Source organism: Coptis chinensis, chromosome 3, assembly GCF_015680905.1.
Source record: "Coptis chinensis isolate HL-2020 chromosome 3, ASM1568090v1, whole genome shotgun sequence".
NCBI classification, from domain to species: domain Eukaryota; kingdom Viridiplantae; phylum Streptophyta; class Magnoliopsida; order Ranunculales; family Ranunculaceae; genus Coptis; species Coptis chinensis.
In genome coordinates, this window is record NC_141458.1 from 18,049,253 (window position 1) to 18,073,460 (window position 24,208).

Genomic DNA, 24,208 nt, shown 5'->3' on the forward strand with positions numbered 1-24,208 from the left:
ATTGTTAAAACAACATAGCTTTTAGTGAAGCTTCAATCCCTTTAACTCATCACTATCAGTAGATTGTCAGAGATCCCTTGGTTAGACTTTTGGGCCACCTAAGGAACACACTTTGTAATACAAACCAAATAATTACACAAACAACAAATGGGAGAATTGGCTATTAGTATTTCCATAGCATGTTGATGAGGTCCTTTGTAGGAGAGCTCTTTGCCTTCTCAGTTATGCAATGACCTTCACAATGCAATTTGCACGTACATCAACAACCATGGCATGCCAAAGTGTTGGTAACTCCTACCACCACTTGAAAAGCTATTGGTTTATCTACTAACCATCTTATTAATTAGGCAGAGTTGTGCAATTAAGGAAATTGACTTTCTAGTTGCATATATACCACTTAATAAAGAATATCAAGTGGAGGCTTCACCATGGGTAACCTTTGAAATCCACCAACAGTTTCTAGTGTTATAGGAGTTGTTTCTATTGATGTGATATTGGGAAGCACGGATGAAAAATTGTTCATATACTTCTACTACACTTATGTAACTAAAATCTTTACTATCAAGTCGTATCAATAAAGGAACAAAAGCTCAAAGTGGTGCCTCTAATAAAAAAAAAAAATTGTTTATTTATAATTCATACGGGTCAACCTGCTTAGCAATTTTTGTTTTTAGCTTGGGTGACAGGGCAATAGCTTCCTTTGACAATTTCATAGGCGGAGGTCTGTACTTTCCTAGAAAATATTGCAGAACTTCCTAAAAAAGAGATCAAAAGCTTGTTCAACAGATCTTGACATAAAGTCCAGATGCAATGATTCCGTCCATATTTGTCAAGTTTGCCATTCTGTGCATAAATACACTACACATTAAACTCCAAAACAATTCAACAATAATTAGTTAAATTAATAAAAGAGGATCAACATTATCTAGGTACCAAGATTTTATCAACTACAAATAAGCGAAATCCTCCTCCTCAACTTCCTCAGAGCAATTGCGACGCTACATAAGAAGAAATACTTTATTACTTTTAATCAATCAAGTAAAATGACACTTAAGTAAATAAGGTAGAGTGTTTACCCGCATATCAGAATATAATAACCTTCCATATGAGTTCTTACAACTGCATCTGAAAAGAAGTCGTTTAGTGACATCCAGTTCCAACTTAGCACTTGAATGATTTTTTTTTTAAAAAAAAAAATAGAGATGAAGGAATCATAAGAATAAAAAGTTAACACTCACTGCTGAGAAGTCTCTTAGATAGGAACATATTCACAAACTCAACTTGAAGCATGTGTGTGTGTGTGTGTTTTTTTTAACAAACATTGTTATTAGGTGGTAGAAAAAACTCACATGGGTTACTGGGCTACTGGCTATAACCATTAACATGCTTAATCAAATTACAATTTAAAATTCACATAGAAGTCATATACTATAATAACTAGATGTGAAAAGTGAAATGTTAATCCTATTGAAAAACTTAAAAAGTCATGTCAACCAAAACTTAAAAGTGCAAGGGAGAACAATGATACCCTAAATTGGTTTTAACCAAGGACTACCCACCCTAGGCCATCACATGGTTATGTAACGTTCACTGAATACAACTCTTTATGGGTGTACTAAGTATGCCAATGCCCAGCCGACATGTCCTGCACGCCAAAATTTCTACAGGCTTTTCCAGAAATTAGATACATACAACTTGAAAAACTCCCTACTTAAAGAAAAGCATTTACAATATGAAAAGCATATGGCCATGTTGGCCAATCCTTTAGTTAGGCAACCCATATCATAATTATGAATTATATAATTAATTAATCAAATGTGCGATAACTAATGTGTTATCTTTAAAAAACGATAGATCCAATCATTAAAACCCAATTAAATATGGATCAATCGAACATCCAAAAAAATACTAACATGATCATCAACATTCCAATAACATATCTAAGGAGAAAGCCTACCTGATCACCTCTTCAATCTAGTTATTTGACCAATGGAAGTTCTCTGCATTTTCGGTAGCACTATGAACAACAAAAAACAAAAAACAAAAAACAAAATGTATTAAGGAAATAAACAAAGCAATGTATCAAGCAAGGAACATAAACACTGCACACTTTAACAATAGGCAATAGGTATTCAATAAAAATATGGGAGGTGATAGATTCTGATAGATTATCTTATGAAAGAGATTCCTTTATTGGTCCGCTGCCTATATATAGCCCCATAATGTGATTCAAGTGCCATTGGAAAGAAAATGATGTCACTGAAAACCTTGAACAAAGTGTCAAACTACTACTCTATGTTCCACACTTTTGAACCTGCCATTTTTAATTAAGTACATAATTGACAAACAACAAACAGATAAGTTTTGGAATGTAAAGGTTCTAGGAATCTATGTACACTCATATACCTGTAGAAGATATCCAATAATCACTATTAGAGTTCCTTGCCTAGGAGGAACATCCACCAATTGACTTTGATGATGAATCTGTAGAACTATAGATTAATAGTGATTAAAGTAAGATCTAGCTCTGAGCGTGCATGATAGTAGTTACCAAGCAATGACCCACTTTTCATCCATTCAATGTGATCAAAGATAATCACGACTAATACCTAAAACCTCTAAGAGAAGTGAGGAGATCGCGTCTTGGAGTTTGATAATGCTAGCATCAAGTACTCATCATTCTCTCTCTGCAAAAAGGGTAGACAATTATTAGGTAATAAATCCTAAATCTTAAAGTACTAAAGCCAAAATCACTTTAGAAACATTTTCCCCCTGCAATGTCTCACTACACACAAAAATCAAATAGTCTAGCAAACAGGCGAACAACAACCCAACGACTAAACTTTGATATGTATAAGTCCAATTTATAGCTAGGTTAAATAATACGAACTGCAAATGGACCATTTACTCGTTAACCAACAAATCACATGAAGTGACTCATTATTTTCATTAGTGTGGAACAAAACCTTAATAAAAACAGTTAAACTACTTAATGACTCGATCGAACAAAATAGATGCATTCATGAGACAGAGGGTTTAGTTCAAGAAAGAGTCTAATATTATTATTATCCATCATCATCCAAAATAAGACTATGAGTCTATGAGGAAAACAACAATTTGCAAATAGCTAGGATAACTTGTTCACGTCAATTTCCAACATTCAAAAATAAATAATGGCTGAAAATTGAGAAACCAACAAAACCAATAAATGAACACATAAACATATATTAAATAACAAAAGTAGGCAGGTAGCATTGAAGTGATTAACCATATATTCAACAGAGGAAATAGAGAGTCAAAGTGGAAGACCAAAATAAGAGGTCTAATGAAGTAGTCAAACCTGTTTGGGGAGAGAATATTAAAGTCATTGCAGCAATGAAAAGAGAGGGGAGTTGTCGATCATCTTTTTTGGAAAAAATGAATATGTCAGAGTCGCGGAGAGAAGTGGGTGTAATCTAGAAAGTTGTGGTTTTTTTAAATTGTGTCTGAACTCTGACGCCCACATATAATGTAGTTTTAATGCACATACTAAATCCATTTGTTTAATATGTAATCATTGGTCTTGGGGGGAAAACTAAAGAAAGAAAGAAAGAAAAAGGAAAAAAATGAAGAAAAACGGAATACTATAAACGAACTTTTGATTTGGTAAAACAACAAAACATGCATGTGAGACGGACTAAAGATAAGCTTTTGCGTAGAAGGGGATCTTCAACGGAAGGTGGAGTCTTTGTATTTCCTAGCAAGATAAGAGCTTTTGGACAAAATTCAATATCAAAGAGCAACTAAATATTAATACATTTGGCAAGCTAGAATAATAAGGTGTTTAGTAGACCAAGAGTCACAAAGTGAAAAATGGAACACCACCATTATTTTGATTTTAATGCGCTCGACTCCGCAAAGGTGTTTCAATACTCAACGTACACTTGTCTCCCCTCTAACAAAATCTCAACCTAATCCGACTTTGCCTTAACAATCCGAATTTACAACTCAATATCATTCAAAAGCCTAGGAAATGTATATGTAGTTTACGATGGATTTTTTTAAACTATACTGTCTATAATGGACATCTATATTCAAATATTTCCACTTCAATTGATTTCTAAAATCTTGGGAAATGAATACAGGATAACTACATATTATGGATCATAATTTGAGTTCCATGCATATTATCAGAATTCATACATGATAATAATCACAATATCCTTCAACTAATTGATGCTAAAGGTAGAGACAACTAAATAAACTAATTAATGCTAGAAAGAGACAACTAAAGGAAGACTAACCTAACAACTCAATAATGTCATATAAGAGGGCACAACATAACAAATAACTTGTTCATAAAAAGGTTTCTTCGAAGCTAAGAACTCACCTATCAGTGACTCTTCATGAGCTATTGTTAAATCCTTTGCATTCAGCATTAGCTCCAAAACTGATTTTTGTAATGCTCCTAAACCCAAGAAACATTCGATCAAAATAAAATGTTTAGAGCAGTGAGCGAGATGTTTCGGTTATTGGAAATCCTTCTTCTTTAGATAGATTTGATAGATATGATATTGCCGCCATGGTTGAGGTTTTGTTTCTCCTTTGGGTTTTTAATTACCTATTTGTTCCTGGCATACAATTCAAATTTTGTTAATCAGCGAAGGACTCCAACATATGTGTTTTCTTTGACAAAATATGATAAACTTCTCAAAATTTCCAAATCAGGCATTATTGATTTACACAAAAAGAAGGAAAAACAAATTTAACAACCTGATTTCAATTATACTTGATTTTGCATAGATAAAAAATTACAATGAAAGTTGTTCAAATCTCAGTATCTCGCTTAAGGCGACAATAAATTCATAGATAATAGCTTAGTATGTGGCTATTAAAATTGATATAAGTGGCTATTAGTGCCCTTTCTTATTTTCAAAAAATTTGACCCTAGCTAGTACCATTAAGAGTTTTAGTAATATTAAACATATGACACAACAACAAAAAAATGAAAATGAAAATGGGCAGTACCTGGAATGAATAAGAGAAAGAAGCAATAATTGTGAGTTGAGTTTTTTGTTTTTGTTTTTTAGTTTTCTTCTTGACTACGAAAAAAGAAAAACGATATATTTATGTATGCAATAAGTGAGAAAATACCTAAACAATAGTGGATGACATTAATCCTTCGCATTTGAATAACTCTGCAAAGGCGCATCTTTAGCTGGAAACAAAAAAATAAATAAAACCTGAAATCAAATGAACCTTCTTTAATTAAGTACAAAAATGGTTCCTCCAAATAAGAGCCCACAATATAATCAATGGCTTATTCAAATATATAGAATTCAAGACAGCCAAACCTGTTTCCATGTATGAGTAGCACTGTCAAATCTAATCTATCAGTATCATTATTTGCAGAATAGGTATCATTTATCAAAGAGTCTAGGACATCAAATGATATACTAACATGTGTGAGTGATAATTGCCCTATTACATAGATATGCACCACACAGTATTCCCCTAAATTTGAGAACACTAATAGATGGATATGCACCACGGTATCTTTTCCCACAGAACATAATGCTAAAAGGGAAAACAACCAATAACTATTGAACACATGCCTAAAACACATACCTAAAAGAAGAAATAAACATAGTGTTACACTTTCAGTTTCAACTTAGCATAGTGCCGATTGAGATGAAACCAAATAACCTTATTACAAAATAAAACCAATCCGTCGAACGGGATTACATACTTCTTGTATGACCCTTCAAAAATTATTGATCAACAATGATAATTACTGACCAACACTATGCTACTCAACTTGATCAGGCTTAGATTGAAAGATCTTACTATCCATTGCAAAGAAATTCCCTTACCCAGGCAGAAAGCAAAATAATTTTTAATCTAAGCTTAACAAATGAAAGATAAGAAGAACAGTAAAGAGAATAAAATAAGTGACCATTGAAGAAATCAACATATAATTCCAAGTGATTATACTACACATGATCTAGGTAAGCTCTAATCATAAAAATTCTAAACAGTGAAATATAAAAACACAAAACTAATAAGAGTTTCACTTGGATATGACATACATTCTCAACAACTATTAAAATGGGTGTCATCCAATGACAACACGATTGCATGTAAAACCTAATATCAAAAAGAAGGAATCAATTGTACAAAAAAAAACTTAGTCTTGATTTGTCATACATTTCCATTTAAAGTGACTTTTACTAAGTTACCAACTTTTGATTTTTTGCCTATACCTGACAGTCACTGAAATTAATCAAGGTACACAAATAACCTGGCGCAAACAAAAATTACATGCGCTAGAAGCCATTAGTGGTTCTGGCATTGGATATTCAATTTTGAAACTGAAAAATAATACAAAGCTTTTTCCATCACCCGAGTTAAGCTTATATAAGCACAGTACAACAATACCAACGACCAACAAAACTAATAGTGATGTTGTTTTTTCTTTTATTTTTGCTCTTCTTGCACCAACATAAATAATCCAACAAACAACTGAGTCCTTAGCATCAATCACTTGGACTGGCCAATAAATTTCTCCACCATTCACATACTTATTTTCATCATGTTGAAAATAACTCAATTCAACAAATTCAGAAAATAAGAACCCCCATATATCAAAAAATAAATAAAATTATTAAAACGAAACAAATAAGAAGACAATTAACATTTCGTGTAAAAAAGCTTATCAACCATGAATAGTAAGAAGACAATGAAGACATCTTACTTGATAGAATAGGAAGACATGATAGGTTGATAGGCATGAATACCTGGTGATGAAGAAAAGGTTGAGCTTCCCAGAAAAATTAGACCAAGAAAACCCACCTCTTGAACGAATTGATTACTGTATAATAATCCCTTTTTCTACAAAAACCAAAATAAAAAATCATTGAAACAACACAAAAAATGAAAATCATGATGAGATATCATCAATTACAGTCATCATATCATTACAAAATCTCGAATCAAGGCTGTCAATAGTCCAAACTATTTTATAATACAATGAGATTTCACACCTGGCAAAATTTTCCTCTTGTTAGTTCTTAAAGTTGTGATAAAGAGAGAAGATAGATGTTGTTAGTTGAAACTCATAACTGAAGTAAATCAAGTGAAGAAGATTAAAAAAAAACTACCTGTAAATATTCGACATAAAATGAAAGAGATTGGCTTGAGAATGGAGACCGAGGGATTGAAAAGAATGGATTCGTTGTTTGTTTTTTGGTTGGCAAATGGAGGCTCCATGGGTTTTGGTTGTAGAGCATGAGAAAGAAAACTCTTTTTTCAAAGAGAAGAAATATGGGTTTAGTGTTTTTTTTTTTTTTTTTTGCCGTCAAATTTGGTAGGTTTAAGTATACTAAGACTTCATTTCTAAATGAAATCTATTTCTAAAAAAATGCAATGTACAAATGAATGGTTTGCATAAACACTCGGTCAAATTCTATAAAGAAGCAATTGATGGTATGATTATGCAAAAAAAAATCCACAAAGACTATTATTGTAATATATGAGCATTTGAAATATATATTAGAATATCAAACAAATCAAATGGCCAAAATTTATCAGTTTGACAAAATTCCAAGCAACTTTATTTCAATTCCATGTTCAACCCAGTAGAACGGAAATAAAATTACTTGACGAAGTAAAATATGTATGAAATTATAAATTGAAACATAACTATGCAATTAAGGTGGGTAAGCAAATTCAAAATCATGCTGTGACGATGGTTATATTACGTACATACAGTGTGTATCTAAAATGAGATATTCCATAGTTTCATTTGATAAGTGCTCATGCACAACGGAAAACCAAAGAAATTGAGCAAATATAACAATGAAAGAGGAAGAAATTGAGAGAAGAAGGAAGAGTAGAACCCTTGAGAAATGAGTCAACATTTTTTGAGCAACCCACAAATGAATCAAATAGGAGCCCATCATAGAAAAAACAGCTAATGCTTCAATTCTAAAATAAGTAATCAGTTCATTAGTTAAAATTGATATATTGGATATGGTTGCAAGCGACTTAAGTGAATCCACTACCTATATGCACAATTACTTAAAGCAACATACTATTGTTCTCTTTTTGAATCCTTAATACACAATGTCCCCCTAATAACAACACTTGAATGCGTTATCCAACATATTTGCATCTCGGGAATAATATAATCAACGACCAAACATTGACACGCTCTATATAGAATAAAATGTAGGCAAATAACAAAAGTAAGAACCAAAAAGAGGGCTCAAAGTTAATGAAACAAATTGTTTGAATACAAAATTTATCTATTTCACTCAGACATAACATACCTTAGGAATGTCTTTTGCATTATAAGTTTATAACCGACAATTCCACAAAATCGGAATTGTTCCTGTGGCCAAGGAGCTAGCTAAACTGCAAAAGTCATAAGTTAAAACTTGATTAGGCCAAACATTAACGCACTCCATAAAATGAAATAGGTAGATGGTAAAAAGAGTCAAAGGAATAATTGATAAAGAGATTAATTAGTGAAAGAAACTTATGGTAATAGAACCTAATAAAACAAAACATCGGGATTCAACTGATTAGAATTAAAATGAAAAATAAAAACACCAAAACCTATCTATTAAAAATAAGTTGTAGTTGGTTTGTCTCATGGTACTATGGTATGAATAAAAACGTATGCTAGTGTCCCCTAAATACCATGAGCTGCAGCAGCATCTACTGAAAAGTGCTTCCTCATTCGCAAAATACCCTCCTTTTTCCCTTTCTTTTTTGCCACTAATATAGTAAGTTTGTTAGTTGTATCGAGAGACCTACAACTTAGCACAAATAATATAAAATTCATGTTATAAGATGACGTTCAATATTGAAGCCCGACTCACTAAAATTCTGAGCTGGAAGAAGATGAACTTCTCCTTAAATGATATAAACACTTTGAAAGATCAGCAGGGTGGTCAATTTATCAACTATACCATTATCTGACTTACCCCTACTAATAGTTGCACTTTGACAGTTGGAAATACCCCCCAAAACCAAAATCCAACGCGGTTTCAATCTTTGTGGAAAGCATCCGATGAGAGACTCACTACAGACAACATTCTAGGTCCAAGGATGTATAGCTCATTGACAAAAGTTTATCCATGTCCAAAGGGAAGTCTCTAAATTTCTAGATAGTGTCATGAGAAGCCATGGTGTTGGTTTGAGCAAAAATGAAAAGGATGTGAAGGTTGGTGCAAATTGAATTAGTTATGTGTGAGTATTTATGTTGTTGCGACTAACAAAGCCTTTCTCGTAGCGTTCTTCAATCCCATTATGCAATCTTAGTTATAAAATCCAATATCAACTTTGAGGGGCATCTAATTCATACATTGAAGAAAGCAACTTCAGTAGCTTTAAATCTCAAAGAAAATCCACACCATACGGAAAATCACTAATCACCAAAAATTCCACATAGATGTAAAGGAGTTTCCAAAACATAATATGAAACACATGAGAAGCAGTATTAAAGAAATAACACCAATATTAAAGAAAAAATACGTAGATTATCTAACATGAATATTAGGATGAACGTATGGTTGAAGATTCGACCTGTCATATCATCCTGTTCAAGTAATCATGTCATCTCATTGCCTTTTCCAATTGAATCCATCTAGGAAAGAAGAACCTGACACAAAAGAGTCAATGAAAACCATTCACGAAGGATGACAAATATGAAAGAAGTGAAAATCAAAGTATATCAATTGCGCAAAAACAGAAGCTATTGCAATTAGTCCAAGATTCAATTTTTTCGCATTATTTAATTTATTGCATTTAAAAGTGTAAAGGAGAAACGAAGGGTAAAGGAGTGCAAACCACATCAATAGCTAAACACATTTTTCAAATGTAAGAACAAATCTCGGAAGGGAAAGGGAGATCAGTGTAAGCATTAGGTACTATAATGACTATAAGGAAGCATACAATACCATTATCAAGTACGCATAACATATAAATGGATCATCAATCTAATATATTATCCTTAGTGGACTTGCGCAAGCCCAATATGATTCTTAAAATCCAAAAATTGACGTGTTCAAATGTTCCAAATAGGCTTTTTCATGAGGTAATATTCAAATGGCAATAGTTATTATTTGTCTCTCTGGAGGAATTATCAATAGTTGTGGGCCTCTAGAAGGTACACAAAAAGTGGGCATATATTTCCCTTTAGAGTATGCATTGTAATAATGAAGAAATAAATACTAACACCTTACACCCTACATTATATTGCTAAAATGAAGCAACATTATCCCAACTCAAAAGCATAGATCATTACCTCAAGCCCTCAAGTAAAACATGATATAATGATGTGTGTGTCCATACCTCGACATCAAAAGGTGAGATGCCTCAAAATACTAATTGTATCGAGTCAAAGACAGAGCGGATGTTTTAAACTATATGATATTTTGAAGCAAACAAAGCCCAAATATTAGAGGTAGACCTATCCATAATGCTTTTTAGCAAAACACATAAGCTGATGAATACAAATTTTGCATGATAGTGTATGCTAAAAATCAATTTATAACAAAATTATTTACCTAATTTAACTGTCGTTTGGCATATGCCCACCAATCAGCTTGGGCAAAAATGAATTTTACAACGATTATCCTTGGTAGAATGTAACCCTCTTGATTTGATGTTATCAAATCAACAAAAGTTGTCAAACATGAAAAATCTATTAAAACTTGGCATAATCACAGTAAGTAGTGCTAATGGAAAAAAATCAAAGAAAAAAAACTATACAAATATTAAAGCTAAAAATGATCTCAATGATGATAAAATTCTTCAATGATCAGTACATACCTGCTAATTAGAAGTTCTAGATTGGAATGGCCATGCATGATACAATAATCATTCCTGTTTATCAAAGCAAGGGGAAAAAATCATATCGCAAAATTATGTCAATATCACATGCAAATATACCAACCTTAAATAATTACCTTACTTTGGAAGAAACACGTCCACGCTAGAAAAGAAATCTGCGAAGAAATTTTGTGGTCATTTTATCAAACTATAACTAACAAACTAAAGAATATCCTCTATCAAATCTACTTTTGTTCACTAAATCATGTCATCCCCTTGCCATGTCCAATTGACATCATCTAAAAAAAGAAGAACCTGACACAAAAGAGCCACCAATGAAAAATTATGCATGAAGGATGAAAAACACAAAAATTAAATATCAAAGTAATTAAATTGCGCACTAACAGATGGTTATACAATTAGTCCAAGATTAAAGAGATGATGAATCTGTGAAACCTTAAAGATTGAACATAGTAAAATAGTTGATACACATAAATATTCTTACAAAACCTTTTTACTGTATTGCCCAATCAAAATGCTGATTTAGTCAAACAGAGTGACCATAAAACCAAAAAAAAAACTAAGAAAAAAATCAACATCAAATTGAAACACTTAAAGGAAGAGAGAGGCATGACGCAAAGAGAGGTGAGAACCACAAAGGTATAGAGAAGTGATAAGAAACCAACCTGAGAAATGCGAGAGAAACGATTGAATCGTTTTTTTTATGAGCGAAGAACTTCCTATTCCAGAAGAAGCCGACATTCAAGGGATAGAAATAAAGGTTTTGGGTTTTAGAACTACTATTGTCTCTTTGATCCTGGTCAACGTGTCCAGGTTTTGTTGAGCCAAATGAGTTTCGTCTCTTCCCATTTTTAGAGTCCATGTATTGCCCTGTACTACTTCTTGCACTAGAATCGTGGTTTGGATTTGATGGGGACTTCTTTCCTGCTGACAATGACTTTCTGCTTTGGCTGGAGCCGCTTTTATCCACTTTGTTCCTTTTAGCCTTCACAGAAACCTGACTTGATGGTGTTCCATTCAAATCCTGGATAGTTATGTGACTTCTAGGAGATCCCTCTGGGGACGACTTGTATGCTAGTTGATCTGCTGCATTTTCCATTTGAATTTGCATATCCGATGCACTTCTATCTGGCTTCTACTCTAATGGTGCGGAAATTAAAGGCATTGCTACTTCAACAGATTCGTTGTTAACATCTTCAAGCTGTACTTGCAAAGACATGATGTAAGATGAATTGGACTCTGAAGTAAGAGAACTATTATTAGCTTCAACATCTATACTCTTAAGGATAGAACCATTATCAGTTGTTTTATGTGGTTTAGAACCAAAGTTTTCTGCAACTACAGTTTCAGGCCCATACCACACCACTTTAGATCTATCTGGTGAATAAGTGTGGAAGTGATAGAGAGTTCAGTGCCACAATCTGAACCCCCAATATGGAATCTTGGTTCATGAGAAACTGAATTTTCCACTGGGCTAATCTCTTTTTTCCATGTTCCAGAATCTGCGATAGATGAAACGTTGTCTAACTTTGATTCTACTCCCACAACTTGAGAAGAATTGTTCAACCTACCTGAGGTGGCAAATGAACTCAACTCTTCAAATTTTGACTGGACAGCGGCAAATGCAGGATTGCATGCCTTTCTTGATCCAAACCCAAACTTCTTTCCCTTAGTTTCAGGTTATTCAGTGGCTACTCTTTTCACAGACCGCCTTGGTCATTTCAACATGCGCTTCAGAATTTTGGGGTAATGTTTGAGAAGTGGCCTCGAGTTGCATCTCCATTCGACTTGTATCAACTGTTGGAGAGACATTTTGTGTTTTTTTGAAATCCACATCACCTACTGAAGGCTTGTGCATAACATCTATCTTCGAGGAGGAGGATTGATGGCTTGCATGAAATTTAAAGTTATCACCATCGTAACTGATCATATTCTCTTCAGACTCAAGTGATGGTGCTGCTTTTGTTACATTCTGCTTCAAATCTACTATACCAAATGCCGCTTCAACTAGAACTTCAGTTTCTGCTTCAAAGGCACTGCCTTATTTTTTCTTCTTCTTTCTAACGCCCTGGGCTACTCTCAGGCTTTTGTGCATGTGCCTGTGCCCATCTCTCTAACCACTTTCGCTGATTCCAAGAGCTTATGAAAAGGAGAAAAAATAATTTCTGTGAGAAACAATAAATACATAATAAACGAAGGTTGATGATTTAAATCGTTGATAAGGAAGGGAAGCTTTTTGTTTCTCTTTAATCAATTTTTCTTGTTCTTGCCCGAGTGATATTTGAGCCATCGTTTTCTTTAAGAGAGTTTTGGGTGTGTTTCGGTTTTGGATTTTCCTAGAAAGTGTAAAATAGGTTTTTTGTTTTGTTTTTTTAATTATTTAGTTTGAGGAGGATATAGTAAATTAAGAATAAATTAGGGAGATTTAAACAAATCTGGGGAGGTGTTTCTAATTATTAGCACCTCCATTTTTTTAGGAACCACTAATATTGCTTGGGTTGGAAAACAGAGCGATATGGTGAGGAGAGAGAATATCTTGTGAAGCTTTTTTTATATATATATATATATATATATATATATATATATATATATATGTTGGTATGAAATTTGTAAATAACTTTAAACCCCAAACCCCAAACCCCAAACCCTCAACTCCCAACCTAGTTTATGATTCACAATTTTAAAAATAAAATAAAAAATAACAAGTTTAGATATAAAACAAATTATTATTTCAAATAATTAAGTGAAATATATTGGTACGAAATTTCTAAACCATGAACCCTGAACTCCAAAACCCCAAACCCCGAACTAGTTTATGATTCACAATTGAAAAAAATAATAATAATAAGTTTAGATATAAAACAAATTATTATTTTAGATTTTAGCATGTTTGATTACATGTTTTAACTTGGTTATAAATATACTATGTCATAACAGATAAAGAATGCAGAGTGCATGTAGTTGTGTTGGTGTAATTGTGTTGTTTCTAACCCAATTTTTTAAATCGGATTTCAATTTTCCTAATTCAATTGGAATGTATTGATAATTAATCATTACTAATTCAATTTTGCACATAATTGTTTAAATAAATTATTATACACTTATGATAAATTAATTATTTGTATTATAAGAAAAGTGTTAGTGTTTATATATAAGAAAAGTGTAATTGATGTTTATGTCACCATATCACCCCATATAAGTCCTAAACGACCCACTTGCATATAATACCAAATGATTAGCCAAATCTAAAATGCACACACAAACGATATGACCACGTTATTTGAGCGTTTAAGCGTTTCAAAGTGTACTATTCAAACGAGCGTATGTCAAACACGCGTCGTTTAAGTGTACACTCAAACGACGTGACCAAGTCGTTTGAGTGTATACTCAAACTACATGACCAAGTCGTTTGAGTGTTACTCACACTCAAACTATGCGGCCATATCGTTTGAGTGTATACTCAAACGACTTTCCCCTCAAACTACGTGACCATATCGTTTGAGTGTATACTCAAACTACATGACCAAGTCGTTTGAGTGTTACTCACACTAACACTCAAACTACATATACTCAAACGACTTGGTCATGTAGTTTGAGTGTTAGTGTACTCAAACGACTTGGTCATGTAGTTTGAGTATACACTCAAACGATATGTTCACGTCGTTTGAGTGTTAATGTGAGTAACACTTAAACAATTTGTCCATATCGTTTGAGTATACACTCAAAAGACTTGGCCATGTAGTTTGAGTATAACTCAAACTCAAACTAACACTCAAACGACGTGACCATGTAGTTTGAGTGTATACTCAAACGACGTGGTCATATCGTTTGTGTGTATATTCAAACGACTTGGACACGTCGTTTGAGTGTAAACAGAAACAACCCAGAGAGTTCGTTTTGGCGATACCGGTTGAATTGGTTGCTGGATTTGGATTTTGATGGCAAACTTGTTTTTTTTTTTTTTTTGAGAGGTTGCCCAATCCAATTTGATAAGTGCCCGATGGAATATTCTGTCTCTTCATCGTGTTACAATTCTTGCGTGGTATCGTATGTATCTAATATGGATTGCAACTGACAGTGGCTGGAACAAGTTGCACAAACTTGAGGTTTGTGTACTTCATGTGGTCCACATATTGGTAGAATGGTACAATCACATTAACCATAAGCCATGTGACTTTCAAGTGGTATGATGACTATGATCTAGCAAGTTGAAACATCCAAAGATTCCAACATAGGTCATTTTTGTTTCTTGTCTTGTTTGCGCCAACATGCTCAATTTGCTCCTTAGTCGTGGATCTCTTAGCTAAGCAACTTTGTCTAATTATAACATTGAGCATGATTTCTGTGTGATGGTTTTAAAGCCATCAGGAAGTGGTAGCAAAATTGGTGGCACCATCTTGTTTGGGATCTCACACAGTTGAACTAACATAATTAGTGAGTATGGTGGCTTGGTCCTTAGGACAATTAGATAAAACTCCTTGGCTTTAGTTGCTTACTCCATGGTACTTATAATTCCTCTGATAACTTTGTTTATGAAAAACCTAGCCTAGAGCAGATCAGGTCCAAGTGCTGCAGACTAGATTAATGCATGATTACCTGGTGTTGTATTTTCCTTACAGATATATATATATATAGAACCATGTCAAGTGCTAACTCGTTGAACGGATTGATAATAACTTCTTTCGTTATCAAGCTAATGGACTTTAAAATCGATTAGTACATTGCCAAATATGAGAGGCCAGTTGCTATACCATGGTCTACCAATAAATCAGTATCTCTCTTCTGATTGATCGCTGTTTTGCTGGATCGAAAGACATTTTTCTTGTACAGTACTGTATCGAATCATTCATAAAAGGTCGTATTCCGAAATCTACATGGTGATTTTGCACATCCAAATTGTTTTCTTTGCAAACAAAAATGATACCCTTCAACTCGCAAGCTAGTCTTTTTCTTTTGAAGAATGAGACGTAGCATAAGATATTTTTTCAAGTGACAACCAGAAGACGATTTTCCTCCAATTATTATAATAAGCACAGTAACTCATAACCCCAGATAAAACGCCCAAAAGTGCAACCCTTTTGACGAAAGGTCCCCACATTACCAGCATCACATGCCACATTCATTCTTTCTTCACTCTCCAAATTCCCAAAAAATTTACTCCACACAAATCATTCATTTGGCATTAGAAATGAAAATGAAACTCTAAAAAACGTGATTTTCAACAAGTATCATTTGGTAGGACCTAATCCTCTAGTCAATTTCTAGTCAATCTCCTTAACAATTTATTACAAACATGGGCTTTCTTTAATCAAGCCCAAAGAATTTTAACATCAATCAAACCAATCATATTCAAATTATAATTAATTAATTACCAAAAAATTAGAGTGAGTTAAGAAATAGTTCTTCTACTTGAACAACACACTTTATTAAATTAAACAAGTTTACTTGCCACAGAAGGAGACCTCCTCTCTTTTCTTCCCATTCCCTTCTCTCAATATAAAAATCACAACAACAGAATTTTAAACAGAAATTAACATTACAAAAATCGGGGGTTTTCCTACACGCAATTGTTCACGAAACGTGTCAATAATATCTTCTTAGCCGCCCATTGAAGGTTATATCTTTCCTATTACATTAGAGAGATAGATTTTTTTTTTAAAAAATTTTAAAATTTGTTTGTGTGTTTTGATTTCTGACTGTTTCGTCGAAAGTTTCGATTTTTATTGATTATAAGTGAAGAAGAAGACTTGGGGCTGTTTAATTTTGCTGTGGAAGGCGATATAAGGGTTAAATATACGATATTTAGAAGCAGGGGCTTGTTTAATTTGGGTTTTATTGCTTATTTCTGTGTTGGGGCATTGAAATTTGCTTGTTTGAGGTAATAAGATTGGAGTTGATAGCTAGTTTCTGGTGTGGATAATATGAGTTCAGATAGTTATGTTCCAGGAAACAAGTTATTGGTTCATATTGCTGAAAATGGACATAGTTTTGAGCTCGACTGTAATGAATCGACAACGGTTGAGGAAGTTCAGAGATTTATGGAATCTGCAGCGGGAATCCTTGTGAATGACCAACTTTTATTGTGTTTGGACATGAAACTTGAGGCACAACGACAATTGTCGGCTTATAAGCTTCCTTGTGATGATAAAGAGGTGTTTCTTTATAACCGAGCGAGGCTTGTTAATGATTCTCCGGTTCCTGCGTTGGAGCAAGTGGATGTAGCTGAAATTGCTGAACCTCCTTCGCCAACATCTTCGTTAAACACACATCCTTTAGATGATGCATTAGACCCTGCACTTAAAGCATTGCCTTCGTATGAGAGGCAGTTTAGATACCATTTCCAACGTGGACGTGCTATATTCAATTGTACTCTTTTGAAATTTGAGAAATGTGAGAGGCTTTTGAAAGAGCAGAAGGTACAAGAGAGGGCATTGGAAACAGCGAGGGGGAGTATGGATCATTATTATAGGATGATACAGCAAATGTACATGGATTTCATGAAATGTTATTCGCAACAACACGGTTACCATTCAGACCTATTGACCAATTTCGGGAGAGATATTGAGAAATTGAGGTCATGCAAGCTTCACCCAGCATTGCAAACAGAAACCCGGAAGTGCTTATTGGATTTTGTGAAGGAGGAGAACCTGTGGAAGTGGGCAGAGAACTGTAATAGCTCCCATCAGCAGTTTGAAGCAAAGGTTTCACAACTTAAGCAGATGTTTACTGAGCTTAAGCGGAGGGTCAATGATCTGTTTTCTGCGAAAGCCACTGCATCTATTAGAGATTTGGAATTGAATATCAAAGATCATCAGCGACATCTCAATGAACAAAAGAGTATAATGCAGTCTTTGAGGTTAGCCCTTTTTAAATTTAATTTGCTGTGTGCGCTGCCATATTTTTTTGTGTTAAGTCACAATAATGTTGCTTTTGATGGAGTTCAACTTTTCCTAACAGAAGTGTACATGCATCGCTATAACATAATAAGCCGGTAGCAGGTGTTTTTGTTTAGTAATTGTGTGGTCAACTGGTCATAGAAGGGATAAAGATCATATGACTGCTATAACTATTTACCGAACTCATGCTGTATAACTATGAAGGGGACTGAATGAACCGGGTAGCATACCTTTTAGAACATGTAGCTGGGCAAGTAATGAATAATATTTTGTATGTTGCGCATGCGGGTCTATTCATTATGCTCAGTTTATTGCATGCATTGCACTGGCATTCCAAACTTCATTGCATTAACGAACTTGTTCTACATACTCTTTTATTTTCTTCTGCACTTGTGAACATGCTCATTCTATATGTGCTCCCTTGAATTGAATATAACAACCTCTTGAAAAGTAAGCTATTATGAATTGTTGCCCTTTTTGTTTTCAATAGGTGAATTGGTAGATTATGTCCCTGCCAATATGATTCCATCTTATAGTCTTCTTTCTTGGCATCTTCTGTAGTGCAGTGGGTTCTGCTGGGTGTATATAGTCGTCAAACCTTATTCTATAGTGTTTTTCTCAGTAGGAACTGTTGAGCCTCAGTTGGAAATGACTTGTGGAACATTTACTTTGCTATTATTTCATTTATTTGGCAATTTTGTTTGGAAACATTACTTTTTGGGGTTGGTTAATCTAGTAACTAAAATAGGCTTGTTGAAAAACCATAATCTAACGATTCTTTTGAATTTAGATGATGACAAAGATGACTAAATGAGACCAGAGTTTCAGGCCTTTAATTAATGCGAGGTTTAATTACTTGACTAAGTTTCCTAGTCAAGTAGTGCTTAAAACATCCCTGCCTGACACTATCCTTTATATAAGAGGCCTCGACTTTTTGTTGATTAAGTTTGAATTTCTTCATGCAGGTCTATTCATTATGATCAGTTTATTGCATGCATTGCACTGGCATTCCAAACTTCATTGCATTAATGAACTTGTTCATAAATACACATTCTTTTATTTTCTTCTGCACTTGTGAACATGCTCATTTTATTTGTGCTTCCTTGAATTGAATATAACAACCTCTTGAAAGTAGGCTATTATGAATTGTTACCCTTTTGTTTTCAATAGGTGAATTGGTAGATGATGTCCCTCTCCAGTATGATTCCATCATATAGTCTCCTTTCTTGGCATCTTCTGCAGTGCAGTGGGTTTTACTGGGTGTATATGATCCTTAAACCTTATTCTGTAGTGTTTTTCTCAGTAGGAAACTGTTGAGCCTCAGTAGGAAATGACTTGTGGAACATTTACTTTGCCATTATTTGGCGATGTTGTTCAGAAACATTACTTTTGGGGTTGGTTAATCTAGGAACTAAAATGGGCTTGTTGAAAAACTATAATCTAAAGATTCTTTTGAATTTAGATGATGGCAAAGGTGACTGAATGAGACCAGTCAGGCCTTTGATTAATACGAGGCTGTAGTTAGTTGACTAGGTTTCCTAGTCAAGTAGTGCTTAAAATCTCCTTGCCTGACACTATCATTTCTATAAGAGCCCTCAAATTTTTGTTGATTAAGTTTGAATTGCTTCAGGAACATTTGTCTTGAGGCCTTCATGTTCAAATGGCACTTTGCTATGCTTTAGCTGACATGGGGTGTTTGGTTCTTTGGGCTCCAAGCCCTATTTGGTCCTTTGTCTTACCTCTCTGTGTCCGACCCCCTTATGTTATACTGGTTATTGTTATATTTTTTTGTTCAGCTGTATAATTTATAATTCTCTTCCAGATGCTGCCATTGTCGACATCATGTTCGTTCCATCAACTTTTGTAGTGTCAATGTTTCCATAAGTCTGCATTTCTCTCTAGATCTCCTGTGGTTGTCTTTTATGCTTGTTAGAATGTCTGAGCAGTAACAAAGTTTATTACTCTGCAGCAAAGATGTGAACACTGTGAAGAAATTGGTGGATGATTGCTTGAGCAGCCAGTTGTCTGCCTCACTTCGTCCTCATGATGCAGTTTCAGCTCTTGGTCCCATGTATGATGTCCATGACAAAAATCATCTGCCTAAGATGCAGAGTTGTGAATGTGCAGTTTCAAAGCTACTGGACTTTTGCAGGGGTAAAAAGAATGAAATGAACCTATTTGTCCATAATTGTATGCAGAAGGTAGCATATGTTCAGTTCATTGTTAGGGATGTTCGATTACAGTTTCCAGCTTTCAAGGAGGCAATGACACGTCAAGACGATCTATTTGCAGATTTGAAGTTGATTCGTGGGATTGGTTCTGCATATAGGGCTTGCCTTGCTGAAGTAGTGAGAAGAAAGGCCTCAATGAAGCTTTACATGGGAATGGCAGGCCAGTTGGCTGAAAAACTTGCAATAAAGAGGGAGGCTGAGGTCAGAAGACGGGAGGAGTTTATAAAAGCACAAAGTGCTTATATACCTAGGGATATGTTATCATCAATGGGATTGTTTGATACTCCTAATCAATGTAACGTGAATATAGCTCCGTTCGACACCAACTTGCTTGAGATTGAGATATCAGAGATTGATCGCTATGCTCCTGAGTATTTAGTTGGCCTCCCATTTAAGTCCGAAAAGCATGGATCATCAAGGGGTTCATTTTCCATGTCTAACGATGGTTCTCAATCTGCTGAAGCCGATGAAAGTTCTGTTGAGACCTCTGAAAAATATGATCTTGAAGGGCTAGATGAGTCAGTAGAGATTGCTGGAACAAGCAAAATGGAAGTTGAGAATGCCCGGCTGAAGGCTGAACTTGCTTCTGCAATAGCTCTCATATGCTCAATTAGTCCAGAAATCGAGTATGAGTCACTGGATGATAGTAAATTGAATAGTTTGCTGAAGAGCACAGCGGAAAAGACAGCTGAAGCCTTACATTTGAAGGATGAGTATGGAAAACAGCTTCAGTCTATACTAAGGCAGAAGCAGATGCAGTGCTTGTCCTATGAGAAACGTATTCAAGAGTTGGAGCAAAGATTGTCTGATCAGTATTCGCAAGGTCAAAAACTTTCAGGTAGCAAGGATACATCTGACTCTACCCTCACTACTGTGAAGGCGGATGAGTGCAAGTCTGAAATATCAGGTGAAGGAGAAACTCGTGTACCTTACACATCCACTGAGCCCATGGATGAGGTTTCTTGTACATCAGCCTCTTTAGAGACAAAATTAGACCACTTCTGCAAGCAATCAGGCAAAGCCCGAGAAGGAGTGGATGAAAATATGTGTGATTCTTCAGGCATTCTTAATCCACAGTTGGACTCTTCAATGCTAGAACCACATGATGCACTGCAAGTAAATAAAATTGGGGAAGAAAAGGTTGTGGGGCAGATGGGGTTGGAGAGGGAAGACAGTGGTGGTGCTGGAATTGTAACAGGACCTCTTAACATGTTGCCTTGTGAAACCACGGTGGAACCTGGTTCAGCCTCCAAAGTAGAGGACAATCTTGTATCGGAACTTCAAATTGCATTTGCAGAAAAGTCGAATGAGTGCAGTGAAACTGAAGCCAAGTTCAAAGCTGCAATGGAGGATATCGCAACCCTTAGGAGAGAGTTGGAAATCAGCCGAAAGCTCCTAGATGAGTCCCAGGTATCTTCTATGAATTTTTTGAATCAAGAATTTTGGCATTCTTAATGATATTCATCACAAAGCTTGCCTATCTAGTAATATGGACCATCAATGTTACATAGGTTTCTTCATGCTGCTGCAGTTTTGGTTGACCTTGTCAAATGTGGATGCTTTATTTTTGTCTTTCGGACTTATGTTCCTCTAATGTTAAATCTTAGTGGGAAGTTCTACCAATGCATGAGGAAAAGTCTGGTTAAGCTCTTACATTTTGTACTTTCCTAAACTAGCATTTTAGCACCTTGAAATCTTGAGTGTCATGTTGGTGAATCTTGAGATCTTTGAAATGCATTGTTTTAAGAGATTTGCACTTGTGGTGTCATGTCTGGTGGCAAGGTGTTTAGGAAAATGCTGTCTCCAAGTGCGTAAGAGAAAATTTTTGTTCATATTATAAAGGGTTAAGTATATCTCTATCATGTATGTGGATGCCATAGCAATGGGGTAATTCTGGGTTTTGTGTTTACTTTTTGCTCGAGTAAGCTGTGCCAACCCACCCCCTCACCCGCCCGGTCCCAAAACTGCCTTCCTTTCTCTTTTTTCTTTTGGTTTATATCTCTCTGCTTTGTCAGTAGAAGTAAAACAATTAGGAATAATTTTTTTCGTGCTATATTCCTATGGTATATTAATACTCTATGAAACAGATGAACTGTGCTCATTTAGAGAATTGCCTGCACGAGGCAAGAGAGGAAGCCCATACTCATCTTTGTGCTGCTGATAGAAGGGCCTCAGAGTACAGTGCACTACGAGCTTCTGCTGTGAAAATGCGAAGCCTTTTTGAAAGACTACGGAGCTGCATTACTGCTGCTGGTGGAGTAGCTAGTTTTGCCGAATCCTTACGGGCTTTGGCTTTTTCTTTGACCAAGTAAGTTACCTGATTACTACTATCTTTGGTGCTTTTGTAAATATTTTGCAGTTTGTATAGGATAACTATCAGTTGATTTTATATTACTATTTTCGATTATGTGAGTGGATCCCGCACATATGATTTCCTTGCCGGTATTATTAAGGGTTAGTTAGGGATGACCCCCCTTTTTCAAAAGATATTAGGGATCCCCCCTTCCCCAGGGGTATCTATTTTTTTGTAAAAGGGGGTGTCATCCCTATCTAACCCTATTTTTTTTATGATAATTGCTCTTTTCCAAGGGTGAGTATGATTCACCCATTTAAGTTTGAAAGTTGACATTCTGTTTAATTCTGTTACAAATCTAGTTGGGCTCAACTTATTTCCGTTTTTAGTGCTTTAACTCTTTCTGATGAAGTGTGACTGTTTTTTGCTTCCAGTTCTGTTAATGATAATGAAGAAGATGGTACGGCAGAGTTTCGAGCCTGTATCCGTGTTCTTGCAGAAAAAGTAAGTTTTCTGACTCGACACCGTGCAGAACTTCTGGACAAGTGCTCAAGGGCTGAAGTTGCACATGAACACCTCACAAAAGAACTGGAAGAGAAGAAAGAGTTGCTTAAAACCTTATATGCGAAGCATCAACTGGAAAAGCAGGTCAGTTGTTTAACATGTTGATAGTGTGTTGACAATTAACTAAATTTCACTGATACGGAGCTGAGATATAATGGTGAATGTGACTTACAAGAGTGACAAGTTACTCCTTTGTACTTTGGAGTGATGCTTCTCCCTCGAGATATTATGGTAGTGGGAACCAATTTTCGTAAATTTGAGTATCATTCTAATTCACTTTCCTTGAGAGTCGGACGGATAACTTCCACGTAATGTTTGAAAGTGATTGTGAAAATACTTTTTCCAGGTGCTATGAAATAAGCACTTTTAGCCAAACTTGTATCCCTTTTGCAAATGGTCTGCTAAGTGCTAACTTAGCAATTCTAACTGTTCAAGGATTCAGACCCTCTTGAATTGGAAGCATTTTAACTATTGGCATGAAACTTTTTCTCAAATTGTCAGGCTTATTATGTGTGTTCATGACGTGGTGATAGAACCAAGAGTTAGGCTTGGTTTGAAATTTTTGGCAGTTCGAATGAATTTCGTTTCTGTTAAGGTACCTGTTTGTTATTGTATGGTGATGTATTCTTTGACTGTTGAACAGGCAAACAAGGAAAAGATATCTTTTGGTCGATTTGAGGTTCACGAGATGGCTGCCTTTGTCCTAAATTCTGCGGGGCATTATGAGGCAATCAACCGGAACTGTTCTAACTACTACCTCTCAGCTGAATCTGTGGCTTTGTTTGTGGAACAACAGCCAAGCAGACCCAAATACATTCTCGGACAAATTGTGCATATAGAAAAGCAGATTGTAAAGGCTCTTCCAGTTCTTCGGACTGAGCTTGGTGATCTTCCAAGCTCAGATATTGGGACCCGTCAATGTACATCGAATCCCTATGGCCTCCCTATGGGCTCTGAATACTTCGTAGTTACAGTCGCCATGTTACCTGATACCACTATTCATTCAACACCACCTTCCTGATCCTGCAAAAAGCAGTCTGAGACATGATGGAAGAAAGTTAGTGTAAATATTATACGTATGGAAGGGGAGAAAGGGCGTCCTGATCTCGGTGCAGTTGTTAGTTGCTTGTACGAATGATTATCAATTCATCCGTTTCGTTCTGTTTATGTACATAATAATTGTGCTCCCTTGAAGCGATCAAAATGTGAATATTCTGATTAGGTGTCTGATTTAATTGGTCTTAACTTGTTTATCAGTAGTTTTATAAATGTGACTTCAACTTCAGCACAGGAAATGGAACCATACAGTCGATCGGAGTGAATGCTGAAATGAATGGAATTATATTATATAGGACCGCCCAGTTGTTCATCTTGGTGTGAATGTG

General features: G+C 35.2%; 1 protein-coding gene, 2 long non-coding RNA genes and 1 pseudogene across 4 annotated transcripts; 1 reads left to right on the top strand and 3 right to left on the bottom strand.

Moving 5' to 3' along the window:
* LOC147508376 (uncharacterized) lies at positions 1-2,829 on the bottom strand. 2 transcript variants are annotated; one of them, XR_015216356.1, is made up of 4 exons: positions 2,407-2,829; positions 1,958-2,017; positions 1,077-1,125; positions 1-998 (listed from the first exon to the last, which is right to left on the bottom strand). It is a non-coding gene; the product is annotated as an uncharacterized LOC147508376 (long non-coding RNA). The 2 variants fall into 2 exon arrangements; XR_015216355.1 differs by having other exon boundaries at positions 1-1,125.
* Positions 2,830-5,151: 2,322 nt separating this feature from the next.
* LOC147508377 (uncharacterized) lies at positions 5,152-8,362 on the bottom strand. The gene is made up of 3 exons (XR_015217487.1): positions 8,310-8,362; positions 6,777-6,870; positions 5,152-5,197 (listed from the first exon to the last, which is right to left on the bottom strand). It is a non-coding gene; the product is annotated as an uncharacterized LOC147508377 (long non-coding RNA).
* Positions 8,363-11,388: 3,026 nt separating this feature from the next.
* On the bottom strand, positions 11,389-15,962 carry LOC147508378 (uncharacterized; annotated as a pseudogene).
* Positions 15,963-16,267: 305 nt separating this feature from the next.
* LOC147508379 (autophagy-like protein) lies at positions 16,268-24,192 on the top strand. Its single transcript, XM_086600913.1, has 5 exons — positions 16,268-17,695; positions 19,705-21,376; positions 22,054-22,274; positions 22,694-22,907; positions 23,467-24,192. Exons 1-5 carry the CDS (start codon positions 16,761-16,763, stop codon positions 23,842-23,844), a joined length of 3,420 nt encoding a protein of 1,139 aa, XP_086457039.1. The 5' UTR covers positions 16,268-16,760; the 3' UTR covers positions 23,845-24,192.
* Positions 24,193-24,208: the final 16 nt, after the last annotated feature.